The sequence below is a fragment of the Tachypleus tridentatus genome, chromosome 13 (genome assembly GCF_004210375.1).
Source record: "Tachypleus tridentatus isolate NWPU-2018 chromosome 13, ASM421037v1, whole genome shotgun sequence".
NCBI lineage: Eukaryota > Metazoa > Arthropoda > Merostomata > Xiphosura > Limulidae > Tachypleus > Tachypleus tridentatus.
Window position 1 is genome coordinate 213,748,035 of NC_134837.1, and position 23,274 is coordinate 213,771,308.

The following is a 23,274-nucleotide window of genomic DNA, read 5'->3' on the forward strand; positions in this document are numbered from 1 at the left end:
TTCTTCTTTATGAAATATCAAAAACTAAGAAGTGTCAAAATCTTTGTATTTAACATTTTACCTTTTTTAATAAAACTTAATGAGGAAATATTAATAATTCAAGAAGTTTAAGTACTCAGTCTGTTGCCATTTTGTAAGTGTCACAGTCTGTTTATCTTGCTAGCAAACATTTAGTCAACATTAAACTTTGATTCCTATCTAATGAATCTGTTACTATGAATAATATTTTCCTAATACAGCAGTGTTCTTGCTGTCGCTTCAACACAAAGTTACACAATAAACTACCTGCACTCAGTTTGTAATAGAGAATTGAACCCTGGAGTTTAACATTGTAAGTCTAGAAACTTATCGCTGACTGGCATGGGTGACAGTAGAGTTCTTAGCAGATTCTGTCCTATAGTTCCTAGCTTTTATTCTATTTAATAGCCACAAAGAACAAATGTATGGATCCATAATACAGTTTAAATTTGTTTCCCAAAACGGAAAATAACAAATCTTTAATTGTGTTGATTTGCATGCAATAATTCACATGCATTGTACTTATCCTAAATGTTAGAAATAATCAATAATATAATTTTAGTAGCGGGCAAATTATATGTATGCATCTGCTTATTTTTTTTTCTCTTTCCGTGATTAGTTTCAAAAGGACCAGTAACGCTATTTATTGTGCACAAATAATTACAAAATGTGCAGATAGATGGCGATAATAATATTGTGGGTTATCTGTTTGTTGTTAAATGTGAAACTACACAATAGGCTGTCTGTGCTGTGCTCACTCTGGGGTATAAAAACTCACTTTATAGCGCTGTAAGAACCCCGTGATTTACCACGGAGCATTTTCGATTGACATGTTATTATAAGTATCATAGCTTTTGTAAACTCACATCAAAAATTAAAATGCTTAACTTTCTACTATTTTCAAGAAACTACACATACATGCATTGCTGATAGCATGTACATCGATGAATAAAGTCCTGCTGCACGAGTGATCCGACAGATTGTTTGTTATATAGTGTTTGTTGGAAGATAGGAAACTAAGAAATGGCAACAGTACATGAATATTGAATTCTGTGGTTCAGCGTCCAGGCACACTAATCAGTGCTATACACCTGATCCAATAATAAGAGAAATATTACCTTTCCAATAATAACCAATCTAACTAGGTAAACACTTAAGTACTGTAAACAGTTACATGACAGTGATGGTACATATAAAGTTTTGTAATCGGTATCTTCAATTTCGGCAGTAATTTATGTATCCGTGGGCAAAACACTTGGAATAAGGATCTCAAATGTTTAGACTTAACCATTCGTAATTTTGAACTATTAACCAGAGAAAGAACAGCCACTGCCAAAAGGGCTTTGTCCAGTTTTGAAGCAATTAATGAAACTGACTGTCACTTTTAAAATCTGCCCATGGTTCAAAGTGTGAGATGTGTTCGACAGCATCATGGCAAAACTTGGGCCTCTGACCATAGTCTGGTATGCTAACCACTAGGTTACATACAATCTTCTTGAGAAATAATTTTTTTCTTCCCATTACAGGAGAAGAGAAGTAATATAACATCATAATTAAAGTCTTACACAAAAATAATGAATTATACAAAAATTAGTGTTTCTGTTAAGGTATTATGGGAACAGTCCAATAATAAATCCCTTCCCTTTGAAGTGATTTTACATTCCAACATATCCTAGGGCCTCCCACTGTACCATGATCATGTAACAGTGAGATAAGGTATAGGCTAAGTTGTTCAGTGAATGTGATATTTTCTAACATGTACTCATTCCATAATACTTTCCACAGAGAATGAAAACAAAAAACGTGCATACAAAACTTTCTGAATTTAATAAAAGGTCCTTATTCATAGTACAGCAGGAGTACAGAATGTAGATGGCCTACTGTGTAGCTTTCCACAAAAGAAAAATAACAAACAAAATTATTGATGAATGTTATATATATTTTGTACTCTGAAGACAATGATAGCCATATACAATATAGAGGGGAAAGTAGTACTTTTTTTTTTTAATAGAACAACACCTTACCTTTGATACAGAGTATTCAAGTAATACAATAGGATAACAACATACCTTTAATATGGAGTACTTGATACATACCACAGAATAGCCCCTTGCCTTTGATGCAGACTATTGATAAATACTACAGGATAGAACCTTACCTCTGGTGTGGAATATTCTATAAATATTACAGGATAGCACCTTACCTTTGATGCAGAGTATTGATAAATACCACAGGATAGAACCTTACCTTTGATGTAGAGTATTCAATAAGTATGACAGGACAGAACCTTACCTTTGTTATAGAGTATTTAATAAATATTATAGGATAGCACCTTATCTTTGATGTGGATTATTCAATAAATATTACAGGACAGTACGTTACCTTTGATATGGAGTATTCAATAAATATCATAGGATAGCAACTTTCCTATGACATGGAGTATTCTATAGAATACCAAAGGATAGTAACTTACCTTTAATTTTCTTCCTGCTAGCTACAGCTCCTTTATTTTCAAATGTCATACATTTAAACTTGTATGCACTTTCAGTCAATATAACTAACACTACCGATATGCTCCCATGTAGAAACAGTGAAGGTAGCTTACTAACCATTTTATGCACATGAGCAATAAACTACATTGAATGCTTGTTTATAATTAATACACAAACATTTTTAAATTTTTGTTTTAAACTGTAAGAAAGACATCAGACATTGAGTCTGATTTTTGAACATGTTTGTAGAGTCACAACTTCCATAAAAACTAAGCAATCCTAATAAATAAATAGGCCACGAAATATTACTCTTAAGTAAATAAAAAGATCTTTACAACTAATTAGAAAATATAAAAGAAAAGAGTCTGTTGACTAAAATATGTCAATATTTGATAACTATAAAAAATATTCTACAACGAGTTAATGTGCAAAACTTTCACTTATAACACTGATAACTTTACAAGTTAGGGTTAAAAAATGTTTACTTTTTTGAGCAAGATATTTCATGCTGTCTCAGTTATTTTTATAAAGCTTTAAAGATTACAGGAGTGCAATAACTACAACAAAAAAGATCGTACATTCACACATTGGATTCAGGGGTGATTATGGGGTTGTAGTCCTCCCATTTCTGATGGATTATTAAACAAACAAAATGTGAACTTTTTCCAAAATGTTTAATGATCTGGTAGGAAAACAGTATACACTTCAAAAACATAATAACCCTGGATCCAGCTTCTAATGGTATGTAGTGGCACTTTTTTCCTGTTATAAAATGAAACAAAAATGTTTTTAACTTGAAGTGAAAAACAAAGAGTGCATACATGTCTTAAGAGATGATGGTCATTTGGCTGATATATGAATGACAGGTTCTCCGTTTTTAAGATTTTTTAAAAAACAATTTTAAGTCCGTAAGTGAATTTTTTGTTTTGTTTTATTGTGTATTTTGGACTGTTATCAACAATAAAAGATCATTTGGAAGCATTTTAATAACAAAAAAAAACATTATATAATCACAACACAGTCCCAAAATCAATTACCTTTCTCTGCATGCTTAAAGGGCTTTTCTTTTGTAATCTAAAAGTAAATAACTTGACAATAAGTGACAAGTAGTCTGGGTAAAATGTGACAAATAACAGAAATACAGCTCAGGTAAAGTATTTAAGACAACATACAGTTCAGATGTGAAATACAATACATATAATACTTATTCATTCATTCCATCTTACCTGAAAGCCTTCCTCCATCTGTAGCAACGACTTTAATAGTATACTCAGGGTTTGTCTCCCTGTCAAGACAGCACACTGCTGTAGAGATAACCCCTGTATCTTTGTCAATCATAAAGATCAGCTCTCCATTTTCATTCACAGGATTCTGTTCGATGGAATAAGTTAACCTAGCATTCTCACCTTCTTCTGTATCATCATAATCCGTAGCTGTCATAGTCATTACAGTCATGCCTTAAAATATATATAAAGTATCACCCTAGAGTGTATCACTATAAACGATGGGCAGTGATGCATTAATTTGGTTCAATTAAAAACTGAGTATCTTATCATTCTGACAGTTTCTTCTTTATTTGTGGTATACTTGATATTTTTAAGTTATGTGACAACATTAACTAGATTTTCTTGCATTTAGCCATTGTTAATTTAGAACTGCTTACAAGTAAAAACAACTAGTAAACAGCAGTCTCCCCCTACATGATTACTTTTAATCAGACAGTGGGATTGACTGTCACACTTATAACACCCAAAGCTAAAACAGAGTGGAACATGTATGGCAGTATATCACAGTTCAATCCTTATCTTTGGAAACTTTGTTAGTAACATTAACACATGTTAATTAATAGGTCACACGGGGTCCTTTGTTAACTATTTGGTAAAACAGGTTTTTTTTATTTTTAAAACACTAAGTCTTCTATTTTAAAATCGTTTGCAAGCTTCTAGGTTATCTCACCTGCTGGTCCGTCCTCCGTTACGTTTCCAACATAGATAGATGATGGAAAGAAGGGAGAGTTATCATTAATATCCTTGAGATTCACAAGCACATCTGCATATCCAACCAACCCATTTCCACCCTCATCTTCGGCGAAAACAGTAAATCGCCAATGTGAACGGCCACGCGGCCGATCACGATCTAACGGTTTAAGAACGTAGATCTCTCCAGTCGAGCTGTTGATTGCAAATTTGTTCTGAGCTGGATTATCGTCTTCAATTCCTTGGCCCGTCAGGAAATACACAATAGCCTGGGGGCGGTCTCGATCACCATCCGTGGCTGTGACCTATGGAAACACGTTCTTTATATCAATGTTGCTTTTTGTTATTATCATTGTTTGTTATTTTTCAATTAGACATCTTAATGACATCCAATGCAAAGCTAAGCGGCTAAATTAATGGAGGTCACTGCAGGAGTAAGTTTTTGAAGATTCTAAAACACAGGCAGGCATATGTTGTTGAAACACAAGTTACCGTCAACCTTGTAACACAGACATTTGTTTTTGGAACACAAGTTGCCATCAACCATGGAACACGGGCATTTGTTGTTGTAACACAAGTTACTATCAACAATGAAATACGGATAGTTGTTGTTGGAACACAACTTACCGTCAGCCATGGAACACAAGTTACCATCAACCATGGAACACGGGCATTTGTTGATAGAACTTGACTTATCATTCAGCTGTTGCATGGCAGATGATAATTTAGTCCATAGATATAGTAGCCTTTCCAAACACAATTGACTTTATTTAGATATCCTCAGAACCAAAAACTAAGAGGGTAATCGAATAGCATATAGCTCTGTTGTAGAGTGGAGAGCCTTGTTTAGCTATGACGTTATCATAATGTTGATATAAAGCGTGCTAGTTAAAAACACTCACTGCCAGCTCTTGCGCTACTAAGTTATAATCGAATAATGGAATTTCAATGCCACCGTTGTTGTGCATTCATGACACTAAAGTGACGGAAACGGGTCACGAACCATGAATCCGCAGTCCGGATAGGTTTACTTCTAGGCCACGCTTAGCCCAACACGTCAAGGAACTGCAGTGACGTAACTTGAGTTTCAGAAGTGTATGTGCGTGGCGTATGACAGTAGAGGTGGTAAAAAGCAATGTATTTCGCTCTGTGTGTGTGCGTGCGTGTGTATTAGTTTGTTATAACTTAAAGAACAAGCCGAAACAAAAATAAATTACAGAAATTACGCTGCATTAATATAAAAGATCCCAAGGTACAAACTATAATGTGCAGAGTTTTTGTTTATTTTTATTTCGGCTTGTTGTTTAAGTTATAACAAACTAATATAATTTGTTAGAGGTTTGGATTTGCTGTTTTTAACGCAGACCATTACATACACACACACATACATATATGTAATGTACTTCATACAAACCATAAAAAACGGTTTACTGCCTGAGTTGCCCGTGATAACTGAACATTTTACTGACCAGTTGCTATAACAGTAATTTACTGCATTGTGAAGAGGACATTTCCCATCCTTGAAAAACGAGGGGAGGATATATTCCCGTGAAAACTACGCATGTGCATTCGCAAGGGGGAAAGGGGAAGTTGCCTTCCCTTGGATTACCAATTTTGCTTTTCCCTGGTTATAGCTTCGATATCATTTTCTCATATTGCGCCCTCTGTAATATGTCCTGTATGGAACCACATGTAGTACGCATATCAGAAATCGTCTTGACGAATGAGGAGTTATTCTTATTATTTTTGAATTTTGGGCAAAGCTACACGAGTGCTATCTGTACTAGCCGTCCTTTAGTTAGCAGTGAACGACTAGAGGGAAGGTAGGTAGTTATCACCACCCACCTCTTACCAACAAATAGTGGGACTGACCGTCGTCATGGACGTGCCTGTCTTTACAGAGTATTACAAGGGAAAGCACTATACAACCTTTGGTTCTGCCTTTGATAGAACGACATTAACCACGTATTAATTTGAAATATGGGCCATAGACGTGCCTCTCACTATAGAATATTACTAGGCAACACAATATATAACCTTGTGTGTGTGTGTGTGTTTTTTTTTTGGGGGGGAGGGAGGGAGATCTTTAAAAGCAAAATATTAACTACATATTGGTTCGAAACTTTGTACCACCGCGAAGAAAGGGCATTACCCTTCAAACTTCCTCAAGTTTACCAGTTTCATATAAGTAATGACATTAAAGAAAACATCTCTTTGTTTTCACTGTGTATTTAAAAATACACCTGGCAACAGGAAAGTTGTTTATGTACGTGGCAACGAAAGGGTTATGTAAATACACACACACACAGTTGCAAGAATTACTAAACAAAAGAAACTAAAACACACAAGAAATGGGAACTGAGAAGCTAACCCTTGCTATGTATTCATTACAAACGACTACGGCTTAGAAAAATCTTAAAGTAATTAATATTTTTGCAGCATCAACTAAAGCAACGTAAGCAAAAGTCAACTTATAATGTTCATATTCTCCCAAAATAAAGATTTAAATAGTAATATTAATAATAATATCAGGTCGAATGCAACAAGCAAACGAAAAGAGAAAAGATACAAGTACAAAAATGTTTTTTGTTTTTTTTAAATTAATAGGTTGTACAATAGTGGTTTTTAGTTTGTTAAACTTTTACATTAGAAACAATGTGCACACTGGAATGGTTGGAATTAGAAGTTGATTGTGAATGGATTCAAAATTTTGAAAATAAATTGCCTGGACATGAAGATAGAAGTAACAACAACAACAAAATTCATGCTCTACAGACATTTGTCAACACTACATATCTTATTCTATAATATGAACGAGCAAGGCGATCACAGCATGCTAAAAACAAATATATATTTATCAGTGATGTCGAGAAAACCCACTGGTAGAGAAATATATATGCAAAAACGGCTCGTTTGGGTTGAGAAAATATTTTACGTAGAAGAGCGAACAACCTTTCGACCTTCGGTCATCGTCAGGTTCACAAAGAAAGAAAGAGGTAACTGACCGGAAGCTGACCAGATGTTTGGAAGGGGTTGTGTAACTGAGTGTCGGAATGTAGAGGGCGGTGTTAGATGTTTGAATATATAATTTTATAATAAAATTATATATTATATATAACCCCTTCCAAACATGTGATCAGCTTCCGGTCAGTTACCTCTTTCTTTCTTTGTGAACCTGACGATGACCGAAGAAGGTCGAAACGTTGTTCGCTCTTCTAAGTAAAATATTTTCTCAACCCAAACGAGCCGTTTTTGCATAAATATATATTTAGTAGGAAGTGTGGGAGAACCAATCAGAAAACAGGCTCAGAAACTAAAAACAAATATATATTCAGCATGAAGTGGGAGATCCAATAAGAAAAGAGGCTGACCTGTAACACACGTTTCGGAAGGTTCCTATTATCCTCCTCAGTAATCTGCGTTTCGTAGGTGGGTCGGTCGAAGACGGGGGGGTTATCATTCACATCCTTAATGTGGATAACCACGGTGGTATAGTTCTCGTTCAAGTTATCCGACGCCACCAAACGGAGCTTGTACTACAAAAACAAACAAAAAACAAACCCATCGTTAAGGAAACATCGGAGATCTATAGCTCCGCTGACTCGAGGCTGAGGAATTGCGATCTACAAAACAAATAGGTACTTTAATTAGTTGCAGCAAAATAGAACACTCTGTCGTGTTTACTTCTACTGGTCTGTGGAAATGAAGTGAGAAGATGGTACTCTTCGAAAAATAGACTGCAAAACTAGAGTAACTGAGAGACTAATGATCATTCATTGACATAAAAACATTGATTTTCAATCATAAAAAAGGATATCTATCTGATCACCCATTTGTCCACTTAAACATACATCCACTCATCAAAACTCTGTTTCTAAATATTTCTTAAAAGTCAATACTTTCTAAATACAAATTATTTACTGCGTGTTATCAAACGAAAACAAAAAAACTGTAGTAAAATCAATCGTTGACTTGAGCAGTTGTAGCTACACATATCTGATGTATTAATTTGAATAATTCACAATGAGTTACGTGATTGACAGTGATTATATCGACAGTTTGAATTTCTTTCTTTTCGTCACTCCGAGTTATTTCCAGATCACAAAGTTTTGGTTGTAGATTCGTTCTTTTGTTTCCCCCTACTGCTTCTTTTCTTGTCTGTGCTCTCCAATGGTTCTGAACAATTCGAATGTTCTTTATCACAGCGAACACTGGACACAACTCTTTATCACAGCGAACACTGGACATAACTCTTTATCACAGCGAACACTGGACACAACTTTTTTTCACAGTGAACACATGTTAGACAAGGCCAAAATATTAATGTTAAAAAAAAAGCAACACTGGACCTTTAGCATACTCGACTGCATAATATACGAGTTTCATTAAGGTTAATTTAGTACGATTTATTAATATTTAACACTGTATGTAAAACAGATTTAGAACCAGTACTTTTATATATATAATTAAAATAAGTACTTATGTTAACTTTAGCAAGCACGCTAATACAACAAGAATAATTAATATGCTGTAATTATTCACAAAGTGAGATTTTTTTTCTGTGGTACTCTACATGGTGACATCATAGAATATCACACAGTATAATACATCAAGGACATATATATATATCATTATATTTTCCTGCGAATGTGATTAATGCTTCGATAACTAACGATTTAATCAATAACTATTTTTTTGTTAATTGTACATTAATTACCAAGCTTTTAAAGTTATCCATCAACCTGGTTAACTTTAATTGGTGGTTTATAATTGTCTTGTGTTTGTTAACTGCTTTTTAATGTTAATGATGCTCAATAATCATTGGATAAAAATAGATCATTCAATATTCTATGTTTATTCTCATAACTACAACGATACTCAGCGAGATTTAATGAAATGAATGAAAAAAGTATGGAATAATATATTTTTTTAAATTGTCAAATCTCGAATTAGTAAGAGTTATGGAAATAACAAACAAGTATTCCATCAAGGCGAAAGTACAACCTTTCGTACAACATGCTAGATAAATTTTAAACCAATCACTGTAAAACACCAGAGTTAATCAAAGCAGAGACTACAGAACAATAAATAGACAATTTCACTACTCTTATAGACTCCATTAATACAAAAACACATCAGTGTAATGGAACATCTGAAAAAGCTATCGATCCCAAATGAGATTTTAATCCACGTATCAAACAAATCAGATGGACGGTTTACCTTGCTGGCTTTATTTCAGTCGGTATAACAACTTCAATATAATTACTGAAGTTTAGATTAAGTTCGAATCGGTGGAGACATCCCAGCTGACTTTACAAACTCCAGTAGAGCATATCTAATACGTAAACGTCAACAGTCAAGCTTTAAGGAAACATTTATTTAGTCAAGATTCCAGTTACCATATTTTAAGCTGTGTTTTATTGTTTTTTTTACAAATTAGGTTTCTTTCAAATCTTGAGCAAAGCTACACTAGGGCTATCTACGCTAACCTTCCCTAATTTAGCACTAAAAGACTAAAGAAAAGGCAGCTCGTCATTACCACCCACCGCCAACTCTTGGACTACTCTTTTACTAAGGAGTTGTGGGATTGACTGTCCCATTAAAACGCCACCATGACTAAAAGAGCGAGCATGTTCGGCTTGACGAGGATTCAAACCAGCGACTCTCAGATGGCGAGTCGAGTGTTTTAATTACCTGGCCATCCCGGACCCGTTAAAACGTTCAAAAGTCTATTAACTAAACAAGACCAAAAACCTTGTGATATGAAGTGATGAAAACTCTCTAATCCGAGAGGTAAACCTTTCTTCTTCAGGTCCCTTTGAAATATAAAGGTAGACTTTCGAAAGCGCTCACGTTACAGGGTGTTTATTGTTTTACATCCAGAGTTCTTGAATCTCCGTGTTTCTCTAACATAACGAAACAACAAATCAAGAAGTCAACAATACGTATAAAGTGGTGATGGCTCATTGGGTCAGCACTACTAACAACATGCTGAAAATCTGTCAACACGACAATATCAAAAACACGTTGTTGGTTTGTCAAAACAACAATATCAATAACACATTGTTATTTCTCGACACGACAGTATCAATAACACGTTGTTTATTTGTGAAAATAAAAATAGCAACAACAAACTGATATTCTGTCAACACGACAGTATCAATAACACGTTGACAGTTTGTCAACAAAATAAGACGAATAACGAACTGATACTTTGTCAACACAACATCAACAACACGTTGTTAGTTTGTCAACACAATAAGACAAATAACGAATTGATACTTTGTCAACACAACAATATCAACAACACATTGTTAGTTTGTCTACACAAGAATAAATTGTAACTAGTTTTATTACTTCACTTACTAAAAATGTCCAACAGATTTGTTCTGTTGTAACAAACACAATATTATTTGTTGAACAATTTGACAATTCACAAAAATCAAGAACAGAAGATTTTACATATATTTCAGATAATGGTGTCAGCTCTTTCTCTTTAGAAACCAGGGCGATTTATTGGAGGCGTTATTTCGGTTTGAGCTCTCTCCAGTTCCCGTTTCTTGCGTTACAAAGATTGCTATGTATTTACGCCTAACTTAAATTCTTAATGGCCACTTAAAGTGAGTTAGTATTCCTTTTAAATTTTCGAACGGTTTTCAATTGGTATTTTATGGGATTTGTAAGAAATCAAGCAGAATTCTTCATATGTACTGTTATCATTCCTCAAGGAATAGGTTCTGATTTTATTACAAGTTCAATGAAACGTAAACCAAGTTAAACTCTTCTGTTTTTTTTATCCACGCACGTGTAACTGCATACACGATCAAGAAAGTGTAGAATAACCTGAAACATTTATCCCTAGTCATTCATATACTTTGACTAATATTTCAAGCTTTAAATTTCCAGTTTTAACGTCCAAATAGTCATCGTTTGAGCTTGTGTTAGGTTGCGCTATGTCTGCGGACTTAGAACGTGGTGGGTAGACCAAAGATGGCCTATTGTGCAGCTTAGTGCTTCACTTCAAACAAACAAGGTGGTAGATGTTTTTGGAGCGTCAAACATGCCTGACTAAGGCGAATAAACTGTTACTAGCACAGAATAAAGTCAGTTTACAATTTTTATTTTCTTACCAAGAAGCACCATCTGGTGAGTTCCACTGGAACTTACAAAGAAGAACAAGCACTCACTCTAAATGTTGTACAAATAATGGTTAAAACCTATTAATAGAGCTAAAAATGCATTTAAAAATAAACAGTTTTATAAATTGAAATGTAAACAAATCTTATTTAATTTAGAACGGACTTACAGTTCGTTCCTTAAATATTAATATTAACGTTACTCATGGAACCTTTAGTATGTAAACCTTTTATATACTTCACATTATCAATACTCTTAGCTAAGGAATACAGCTGCTTGGTTCTGTTTTGTTAGGCCCCGGCATGGCCAGGTGCTTAAGGCACTCGACTCATAATCCGAGGGTCGCGGGTTCGAATACCCATCACACTAAACATGCTCGTCCTTTCAGCCATGGTGGCGTTAAAATTTACGATCAATCACACTATTCGTTGTTAAATGAGTAGCCAAAGAGTTGGCGGTGGGTGGTGATGACTAGCTGTCTTCCCTTTAACCTTACACTGCTAAATTAGGGACGGCTAGCGCAGATACCCCTCGTGTAGTTTTGTGCAAAATTCAAACCAAACCAAACCTGTTTTGTTGTATAAACTTTGTATTAGATTTATGGGCGGTTCTATAGTTTCTCAAAGCAGTAGATTATGTCAGTTTGTTCGAAGTGATGGAAGGCAGCTAGTCAGTTAATACCACCTTCAGCTAACTCGTTACAATGAACAGTGGGATGTGACCGTCAGTCTGAATGGCTTTTCATGTTAATACACAAGTTGTTCACTATGTTACTTTGGTAAAAATTACATGTAACATATTTGTTGCGACAGTTGACTTCACTCGTTTACACATTTTTTGTTGCGACAACTGATTTCACTCGTTTACACATTTTTTGTTGCGACAGCTGACTTTACTCATTTACACATTTTTTGTTGCTACAGCTGACTTCACTCGTTTACACATTTTTTATCTCCGAATGTTTTTAGAACTTTATATTACGTAAACTTTTAACATGGAAATATATTCACTCACGTTTCCAAAAGCAGTTCTGTGTTCTTATTGCCAGAAAATATGAGATAACAAACGCATCATGTTTTTTGTGAAATCCCAGTAGGTGGCTCTTTCCTCTGGTTTCCAAATTATTTGATGGTTTAGTATGCTGCTATTGGGTTGCCAGAATTCTATCTTACCTGTTCGAACGAGAGTTCCGACAAAGTTTTAAGATTATTCCGTGTGGAATAAATTACTCTTTCGCTTTGTAGCAACAACGAATTTTTCCCACTGGAATTTTTTTTCCTCTTTTTTGCGTCACGTAATTTCCTTGCGTCTGTACTTGCGAATATTAGGGTTCCTTAGAAGTAATCCACGTGGTGAGATGTTCGGATGTTTGCTTATACAACCTTCATGCACGCAGAATGTTCAAGTGTACTTAGGATTACAAATTAAGAGAATGATAGAGTTAGGCTTAACATTTATAGTACGTATCAAAATATTTACGCAACAATTGCTTTAGGGATAGAAACTGAGAACAAGTAAACAATTTAGCTTATTGCAAAAATTGCGAATTTCAACAACTATAATAAATTACAAATGTTAGTGTAAAAAACCGACAAAGTACATACAGATGTGTGGTTTGTTAAACTGTAAACTTCATATATATTTTGAATCATATTTAAACTACAATATTTGGTAACACTTTCTTTAAAAACTACAGATGCAATAGAAACCCGCCTCAAGAAACTGTATTAGTTGTTGTTTTTTTTTTTTTTTTTTGGAAGAACTGGAAGCTAGTTAAATATTTCAAGTCGATGAGAGCTGAGTCCTCACAAAGAATCAAATCACCATGGATACAGAAGTAACTAATTACTGTTAATTTTTTGTTCAGGAAGAGAACCAATTTATACAAGTTTAACGACAACATACACTACAGTTTAGAGAGCTTTTTGTAATCTTTTAACGTGTTTCTTCAGGCAATTCAATATAAGTAGCAACAATGTGTTCATACTTTACAACCATTGTAAACAAGAGTGAAACAGAAGGTAAGCAGTTCATGAGGGAAAACACTTGACAATCGTCTCTAAACATATTTAAGTATGCATTTCACCTGATAAACCATATGTGCAGTCAGCATGTCACTGGAATTAGAGACAAACAATTACAGTTATGGAGGTAGGGTAACAAATATTGTATACGTAGGTGAACATATTGTTTATAACTTACACAATAACACCGTAACATAGAGATGTATAAACTACAAACTCGTACAAAAACACATATAATGCACAGTCTTTGCTTCTTTTAAAAAGAAAATACGTTATTCATAGTTAGGTTTGAATTTCGCGTAAAGCTATAGAAGGGAAATCTGCGCTAGCCGCCTCTAAATTTGCAGTGAAAAACCAGAGGGAAGGCAGCTATTCATCACCCTTCGCCGTCAAATCTTGGGCTGCTCTTTCACCAACGAAAAGAAGGATTGACCGTCACATTATAATGCCTCCACGGCTGAAAGGGTGAGCACGTTTGGTGTGACGGAGATTCGAACCCGCGACCCTCAGATTACGAGTCGAACGTCTTATTTGTTTGTTTTTCTTGTAGAAAAGCCACATCGAACTATCTGCTGAGCCCACCGAGAGGAATTGAACCCCTGATTTTAGTGTTGTAAATCCGGAGACATACCGCTCTACTAGCGGGGGGCGTCGAACGTCTTAACCCACCTGGCCATGCCGAGCCCTTTGAAAAGGAATAAGGTTGACAAACTGACAGAAAAAGAAACTTTATCCCTTTACAGACAAACTATATAAACAACATTTTTATATTAATCCAGTCAAAGTAAATACTAATGAATCATTTAAAAAATTAACGTAAATAAATCATCAGATTTTAAATCATGCGTTAAACTCCCAATTCATAATAATTTTTTTTTTTCCGGATAGGCTAAAAGATGTTAATTATAAATAGTCACACAAATATTGTGCTTTCTTTTAATAATATCTCACCTCTTGCCGAGTTTCGTAGTCTAAAGGTCCAGCAACATAGATAGCACCGGTTTCATTTTTAACTGCAAACGCGCCACCTATGTTTCCTTGGGTGATTTCATATCGGATTTTCGAAGCTGCAAGAAAAAACTCATTAAACCGCAAAAATACTGATTTTACAACGGTACAAATTAAAGGAAAACAAGCTTTACATAAATACATATTATTTCAATTACTAATTTTCCAGTTGGCAGATGAGAGATTACAGATTCAGTACTATTGTTTCAATTTGTAACTGAACCAAAAACAATTACAGTGAAAAAACACCCAAAAACTATATAATGGTTTCTATTAAGTAGAATTTAAAATAAAAAAAATTTAAAGTGCACTAAGATTTGTTTGTCTGTACAAAGCTACATAATGAAGGTTGTTTGTGCTGTGCCAACCACAGATATCGAAATATGGTGTTTAGCGTTATAAGTTTTCAGATTTACTGTGGATTTGGTTTGTTTTGTTTTGAATTTCGCGCAAAGCTATACGAGGGCTATCTACGCTAGCTGTCCCTAATTTAGCAGTATAAGACTAGAGGGAAACCAACTAGTCATCACCACCCACATCACATTATAACGCCCCTATGGCTGAAAGGGCGAGCACGTTTGGTATGACGGGGATTCGAACTCGCGACCCTCAAATTACGAGTCGAGTGCCTTAACCACCTGGCCATGCTGGGCCTTTACCGTGACGCCAGTGAGGAGCTAGAAACTGAGAATCATAAATTTTGATCACCATATTGACTTCCGTTTATTTTATTTCTCTTCTTCAACAGTACATAAGTGTTGATTTGAATACAAATGAGCATCAATAAACGTTGCCTTGAGTAAAATGATGTTCGAGGATACTTTATATTTAAGGATGGGTATAATATGCCGAAGAAAATAAGAGAAAACATGTTAAACAACGTAGGTGAAAGTTTACGAAACACACTGTACCACCTTTAAGTTCTTCCTGAATATAACTAATGATCCTTAGTGTGCTATTAGTAAAAATGAGTTCACGTAAAAACAATTAGTTTATAAGCAACAAGCTGAGGTACCCGTATGTGGGTGGATGCTATGATGAATAACATAAAAGTAATAAAGTAGTGGCGGTAGGTGTGCTTTTTGTTACCCAATTTCAACACCCAGTTTTAAATATCCTTCCACAGTCCCTTACGTGATTGATTAATTTACGGCCATTGGCCATAGAGGTATGTTAGAGACCGAAGTAGAAAGTTTACTGATCAAATTAAGAAATAGGTAAAATTCAAGAAATGACTCTTTATATCAGCCTTATGATGGCTGTTGTGGTAGAACTTCACTCGAGTTTATGTATTATTGAAACAGTAACGGCCATTTTCTCATTGCATTCCTCCATAGACAGCGCTAACGCACTCTTTATGTGTGCCTTCCACCATATTGTGTGAATGTTGTGTTATAAGAATGTAATGCCATCTATGAATATAGTTAACGTTGACTTATGTAAAATATAATAATAGCTCAACAACAGCAATAACGGGGTACAGGAGTTGTGAACAACCCAGTAACATGACCATTGTTCCAAACTATCATTCCACAAAGACTGTTTGAGATTGATCCAGTGACGTAGTAGTAGTTAAAGAAAGGATAAACAGACAGACAAATAAATTTGTGTACTTTATATATACAGGTAACGAATGACTTTAAATATTTTCTTTTTTTATAACCACTGACAGTGTAAAGGAGACACTCTGAGGACGAACTTCGTTATTTGTAATAATAAGAGAAAAACAACCATTGTTTTTGTTTTTTGTTTTTTCACAAAAGGATTTGGCATGGCCAGGTGGTTAGAGCGTTTGACTTGCAAACTGGGAGTCGCGGGTTCGAATTCCCGTTCCACCAAACATTTTCGCCCTTACGTCCGTGGGGACGTTATAATGTGTTAATCAGTCCCACTATTTCTCGGTAAAGGAGTAGCCTAATATTTGGTGGTGGGTGGTGATGACTAGCTCCCTTCTCTATCGTCTGTCATTGCTAAATGAGGGACGGCTAGCGCAAGTAGCCCTTGTGTAGCTTTTCGCGAAATTCAACTCAATATACTTCTTCCAAAAGAAAGAGTTGAAATTATTTTGGCTTCCTCTCTTTATCTCCAGAATAACAAATGAATGGATGAACTCAAGCTCTGTATTTTCAAACGTACACTGGAGTTCGAGCTCAAAATTTAGAGGTTTAACTTCACAGTCATTCACGATGTAGCTAAGTGAATACTGTGTCGGGCAGCGGATAGGGGTTTCGGTGTCGAATAAGTTTGGTTTGGTTTGTTTTGAATTTCGCGCAAAGCTACACAAGGCCTATTTGCACTAGCCATTCTTAATTTAGCAGTGTAAGACTAGAAGGAAGGCAGCTAGTCATCACCACCCACCGCCACCTCTTGGGCTACTCTTTTACCAACGAAGAGTGAGACTAACCGTGGCGTTATAACGCTCCATGGCTGAAAGGGCGAACATGTTTGGTGTGACAGGGATTCGAGTCCGCGACCCTCAGTTTACGAGTCGAGTGCCTTAACCACTTGGCCGTAACGGGCCGTGTCTAGTGAGAAGGCCACATATACATGTGATTAGTGATCATAAGATACTTGTTCACCACAACAAAATGAAGCAGTATTAACCCATATCTAGTTACCACGCAATAGTGTTGTTTCTATGTTTTAGTAGGAATAAAAGAAAAAGCACAATTAGTTGAGCGCAAAAAAGGGGTCAATCGTTATTAAATACAAAAGAAATGAGGTTTTCTTGTCTGTACGAAGTGTCTGTTATTTTTATTTCCCCTTAAAGCCGAAATTGCCTCAGTATTTTGTTTTGCATAGTCTCACGGCGGGTTTAACTCTAATGCTGTTTCAAACTACCAATAAATCCATCACCTGCACGAAATTAAAATGATATAAAACCAAACTCAACAGGCAGATGCAGTTCCAAAAAATCCCAAAACGACGGATATCTTCGCTATCCATCCTTAAGTTAATAGTGACGAATTATAGGAAAGGTCATCATCATCTACTGTCAACTCTCGGACTACTATTTCAACAACGAATAGTGGGATTGACCATAACATTATAACGCTCCCAAGGATGATAGGGAGAATATGTTCCAACCCGTGATCCCCAGACTGTGAATCGAGTGCCATAACCACTAAGACATGCCAGGGCACCTGTTGAGGGAAGAGGAAACAACGTTTCAGTTTCTATACTCAGGCCTCAATAGTTCTCATGTTTCCACTAAAATATTTTCAACCTGAACAAAGCCTTATAGTTACACTTGCAAAGCAGTCAGCTTATAAAATCCTTAGAAAAGCTGAAACGTTGTATCCTCTTTTCCTGCAGTTCATTAAAGTTCTCACATCTAACAACGTTTTTTTTTTACTGCAGTTCTATTGAACGCACATCACCAATCTGAAAAAACAAAACAAACAACAACAAAAAACTTTCATGTCAGTGGAAATCACAAAGTGGGGATAATTTACAAGTGTTAAAATACTGTCAACGGTATCTGTCTACAAGAGAGCAGTAAATACATGTATTTAATTATTGCAAGATATCTAAAGAGATCAGAAGTGCATATTGAGAATTCCCCTAATGACACATAACGTTCTTAGTGTTTCTGGTTAAGTTTTAAGACTAAAAGCAATCACTTGATTTTACGATGTAATATTAGTTTGGTTTACAACAACTTTAGCCCAAGATAAACCAATAAAAAGGAACACCTTTATACCAATATTAATAAGTATAATCAAACATCTAAGCACGCCCTCTACATTCCTACACTCAATTACACAACCCCCTTCAAACATGTGGTCAGATATCGGTCAGTTACCTCTTTCTTTGTGAACCTGACGATGACCGAAGAAGGTCGAAACGTTGTTCGCTCCTTTACATAAAATTTTCTCAATCCATACCAGCCGTTTTTAAATATATAGTTTGGTTTACAGTTTCACACGCTGCAAAGTGCACATGTCTGCTCTATAAATGATAAAACGAGATGCCACCAACACATTTCTATCAATTCCTTTTGTCTGGAATACAATCGATATTATTTTTGTTGACATTAGCTGTAATGACAATTCTAGTGACATTTTCATTATTTCGAAGAAGGTTGAATTGAACAATATGAGAAAGATAGAGAGAGAAGATGACGTAACGTTCCAAAGAAAAAAATTCAAAAGCTATGGATTTTCTTTGTTATCAAGCACAAAGCTACACAATGGGTAATTGTACTGTGTCCACCAATGGTATCAAAACCCAATTTTCTAGAGTTATAGACTTTCAGATTGGTTGTTGAGACAACAGCAGGAGTGATGGCAACAGTTAAGGAAAGAAATTCATTGGAAAAATCATATCAATCCACAAAGCACGAGGTAAAATTACATAAAATGTAATGAAATTATGGGTGTGTGTGTGATCTGCAATATTATACAATGAGAATTGTTTATAGGGAATAAATGTAGGGGCAGGGCGTAGTATTTAGCGATCTCTTACAGCAAATCCTAGGATTCGCGGCCCGCTACCGCAAAACTTCCCTCCACACTTTGGGACCGTTGGTGCTTTATATGAGTGATGGTGAATACCCACTATTCGATCAGTCAAGAACAGCCAAAAAGTTTTCGGCGGATGCTGTTAACAAGCAGCCTTACTTCTAATCTATAAGGTTAAACATTAAGAATGGCTGTGTGTGTATAGCTCTTGTGTAGGCGAGTGCAAAAAGAGTCAATTCGAATAAAATAACATATTTCACTCAAATATTTATAAACAAGTATAACATCTGTGAAAATTCATAGCATACAACAACTACGCTAACTAATCTTTCAAACGTTATTTTGAACGACTGTTTACAGTTTTCAAGTCAGTGTTGTAATAAACTCCGAAAAAGCCCTCGATAAAACCTCTCGCCATTCATACAACTTGTTGTATTTGTTTGATTGTTTGTTTTTTAATTTCGCGCAAAGCTACACGAGAGCTATCTGCGCTAGCTATCATTAATTTAGTAATGTTAGACTAGAGGGAAGGCAGCTAGTCATCACAATCCACTGCCAACTCTTGAGCTATTCTTTTACCAACGAACAGTGGGATTGATCGTGACTTTATAACGCCCCCACGGCTGAAAGAGCGAGCTTGTTTGGTGTAACGGGGATTTGAACCCGCGACCCTGGGATTAAGGGTCGAGTGTCTTAACCACGTGGCCATGCCGGGCCTTGTTGTTTGAAATTCAGCACAAAGTTACACAATGGGCTACCTGTGCTTTGCCCACCACGAGTATCGACATCCGGTTGCTAGCGTTGTAAGTCCACAAACATATCGCTGTGCCACTGAGGTGGGGGCTGCATATCAGAGACAAAATTTTCTGAATATAAAGAAAGCTAATCCTGAGACCCTCTCCTTGATGGGTTCTCAACTTCTGAACCGTGTTATGAAAAATTTAAACCTAAATGGAGATATTTAAGTTGGACGGTCCATAAAGAGATCATGGATCCTAGTCTGCGAGTCTTTAAAATACCTTTTCTCCATTGCGAGAACACTATATAGAAAATTTCCAGAATTAAAATGGTTGTTGGAAATCGCTCCTCATACGCTAATACCACATTTTCAAATAAATTAGTGGAACCTGAAAACCCAAAAATATATTTGATCGACCACTTTTGGGACTGCTTATGACTCTCTCTAACATTTTGTCTCCGTTTATATTCTTTGCGGTGAAAAGCGAACGTGCAGAGGTTATGAAGTGTTTTTTCCCAGGATCTGTGGAACGAGTTCAAAGATGATGTGTGTATCGGAAAGTTGTGAAAACTAGACAATAGGGTTTGGTTATTTTTTCTTAAGTGCTCAATTTGATTTTAATGTTGCTCAATAAAGGATATCATTAATCTGCCCATACCGAGACTTTTTTTTTCGTTATTACCCCCCCCCCCAGCTTTACTGATGAGCTACCGGGGAACTATTCTATGGTTATTTGCGTTAGCTACCCTTAATTTTCAGCTGATAGACTAAAAAAGAAAGGCAACTAGTCAACAGCTCACACTGAAAATTCATGGTATATTCAAATCAAATAGTAGGAATTGACCATCACTCCTATAACGCACATACAGCCCCAAAGGGCGAAACGCGTTTTGCGACAAACGAAACGCAAAACGTGGAAACTTAGATTCACGGTCGGGAATGCGAACTACCACGCTACCCCTGTCCCTAAGTGTCACGTGTACGGGTAAAAATTGAAATTTACTGCACACACACACAGACATACTCTCTCGAAAATGCAAAAGTAAATAAAAAAAAACGCACGTGCCAAAAAAAAACAAAACGGATGGACGAAGAAAATTGCTAATTAGCCTTTATGAAATGGTAGTTTAATCTGTGAAACGCAAATTTTACGAAGTTTAGAAGCCCATGTACTAGATCTAAAGACTCTTCTGTTGATAGCCAAGGTTTGACAATTCACTGTGCCGAGCACTCAAAGTTTTATCTGCATCTCTCAAAAATGGTGCACAGATTTTGACGTAATGTCTCGTCAGCACGTGACTGTGATGTCACAATATGTTAGTGTAGGCTGTTTATTATATGCTTTAACTTCTCTTACAAAGAAAAATAACTGAAATGTGTGAAAGGTAAATATTAAGCACCTTATATGTGTAATAAAATCTCAGACGCAATTTGTTGTTCGCGACCAGACTTCCTGATTTTCAAGTCGCTTTAATTCTTAATAGCATTTCGTTATCTACACTTCCAGTTATTTCAAACAGATTTTTGGAAATTAAAATATCGCATTTCACGAGAGCACGTGTTGAACAAGTAGTTAATTTGTTGTGAATTTTAGTATTTATTTGTTCTTTTTTCCTTTTTACTCTCGTCTTCTTAGTGTGGAACCGATGTAAGCGCTCTCACACTAGCCGGCGAAAATAATTAACTACAAAACTTCCGTGTTAAGGACTAGTTCTATTTTCAACTGGGAACTGATTTTGAAGTCTCGCGGAAGATTTGAACTCACGTTGTAATTTGACTTGTGGAAAAGTCTTTCTATTACTCTTTCTTCATGATCTGAATAAATTAAACAGCATAAAATGTAAGCGACAATTATAAATACTTACATTTTAGAGGCGTCGAATTTCGTAACTAGGGTTAGTACGTTATCGCAGCAGTTTCTCAATATTTATGTTAACAAATTGCTTTGGAAAACAGTTCCTACTTAACATTTTTCCAGTTTATCCAGTTCTTCTAATAGAAGCCCGTATCATCTAGAATTCCTAGCAGATGTCTTGTAGGTCGTTCTCGTAGTGTTACCAACATGCCTGAGTTCAAATCTTCCGTGAGACTTCAAAATCAGTTCCCAGTTAAAGATAGAACTAGTCCTTAACGCGGAAGTCGTGTAGTTGATTATTTTCGCTGGCTAAAGGTGTAAGGGCACTTACATCGTTTCCACATCAAGAAGACGAGAAGAAAAAGGATAAAAGAACAAATAAATACTAAAATTCACAACAAATTAACTACTTGTTCAACACGTGCTCTCATGAAATGCGATATTTCAATTTCCAAAAATCTGTTCAAATTAACTAGAAGTGCAGATAACGAGATGCTATTAAGAATTAGAGCGACTTGTAAATCAGAAAAATAACTCTGTTCCCTAACAACACTCTACAGCTAAGCACGTAGAAGACACTTCACGTGAAAATCTACAAACGTAAATTATGATCTTACCAACAAAATAAAAGATACTATGCGTGTTTGTAACGAGCATATTACATTAATTGACACATTGGATTTTGCATCGGATCGCTTAAATTTATATGAAGATCATAATACATACAACAATAAGACGACAAGCGTTTCATCTAATAGAGGAAGACACACACCTAATGATTATAAAACAAAGAAACAATTACGAGAAGAGCGCCTACTCTGACTATGATACTCAGCACTTTCTGTATATGTAAGGCGGAACATAAATTAAGGCTACGAGATGTTAACGGTACAGTTAATATCATTTTCTGCATTAAACCTGTCGCTACATTTAAAAAATATAGCACAACATATCACCATATTAGCGTCATATGAGCGTTCCTTTCTGGTGGAACACCACAAAGAAATTAGGCAAAAATATTGTTACCATAAGCGCTAATGATTTTGAACAGATACCGGTCATCATTTGTCTAATGCTGTCCTCTCCACTGATTGTAATCAAACGCTAGAGCCAACGATATTCCCAGGAAAATGCTACTTGTGGTATTTTAATTTGTCTAGTTTCAGGTTTCTGACAACTTTTAGTTGTCAGTGTGTGAAGTTCATGTCGTAATCAGTGAACTTTGAATAATCATAATCTTACGAAACAGTAATAACAAGCATAACAAAATTAAAATTGGCATGAACCGAGGATCCGATGATGCTAATAATATAATGTTAGCAATCTGGTCCTCACGTTAGAATCAAACAGTGCTAATAATACAAAATTAACAATGTGGCTGTCAACTGAAAAATCAAATAAAGTTAAAAATGCTGCTCTCAACTGAGAATCGAATTATATTAATAACACGGTTCTTAACATAAGGTCAGTCAGTTTCTAATTGGTAAATACAGAAGTCACTGAACCTACGGATTACTTAACTAACGAGACGTCAAAAAAGTATCAACATTTCATTCGCAAAA

The 23,274-nt window shown here is 35.6% G+C and overlaps 1 protein-coding gene across 1 annotated transcript in view; it reads right to left on the reverse strand.

Moving 5' to 3' along the window:
* The window catches only part of LOC143237651 (neural-cadherin-like), a 436,819-nt gene that overhangs the window by 27,992 nt on the left and 385,553 nt on the right, over window positions 1–23,274 (reverse strand). The window contains exons 16-19 of the mRNA XM_076477141.1: window positions 14,599–14,714; window positions 7,858–8,022; window positions 4,467–4,791; window positions 3,737–3,967 (exon numbers count right to left, since the gene is read on the reverse strand). Coding sequence (XP_076333256.1) covers window positions 3,737–3,967; window positions 4,467–4,791; window positions 7,858–8,022; window positions 14,599–14,714 — 837 coding nt within the window. The remainder of the gene's footprint in view (window positions 1–3,736; window positions 3,968–4,466; window positions 4,792–7,857; window positions 8,023–14,598; window positions 14,715–23,274) is intronic.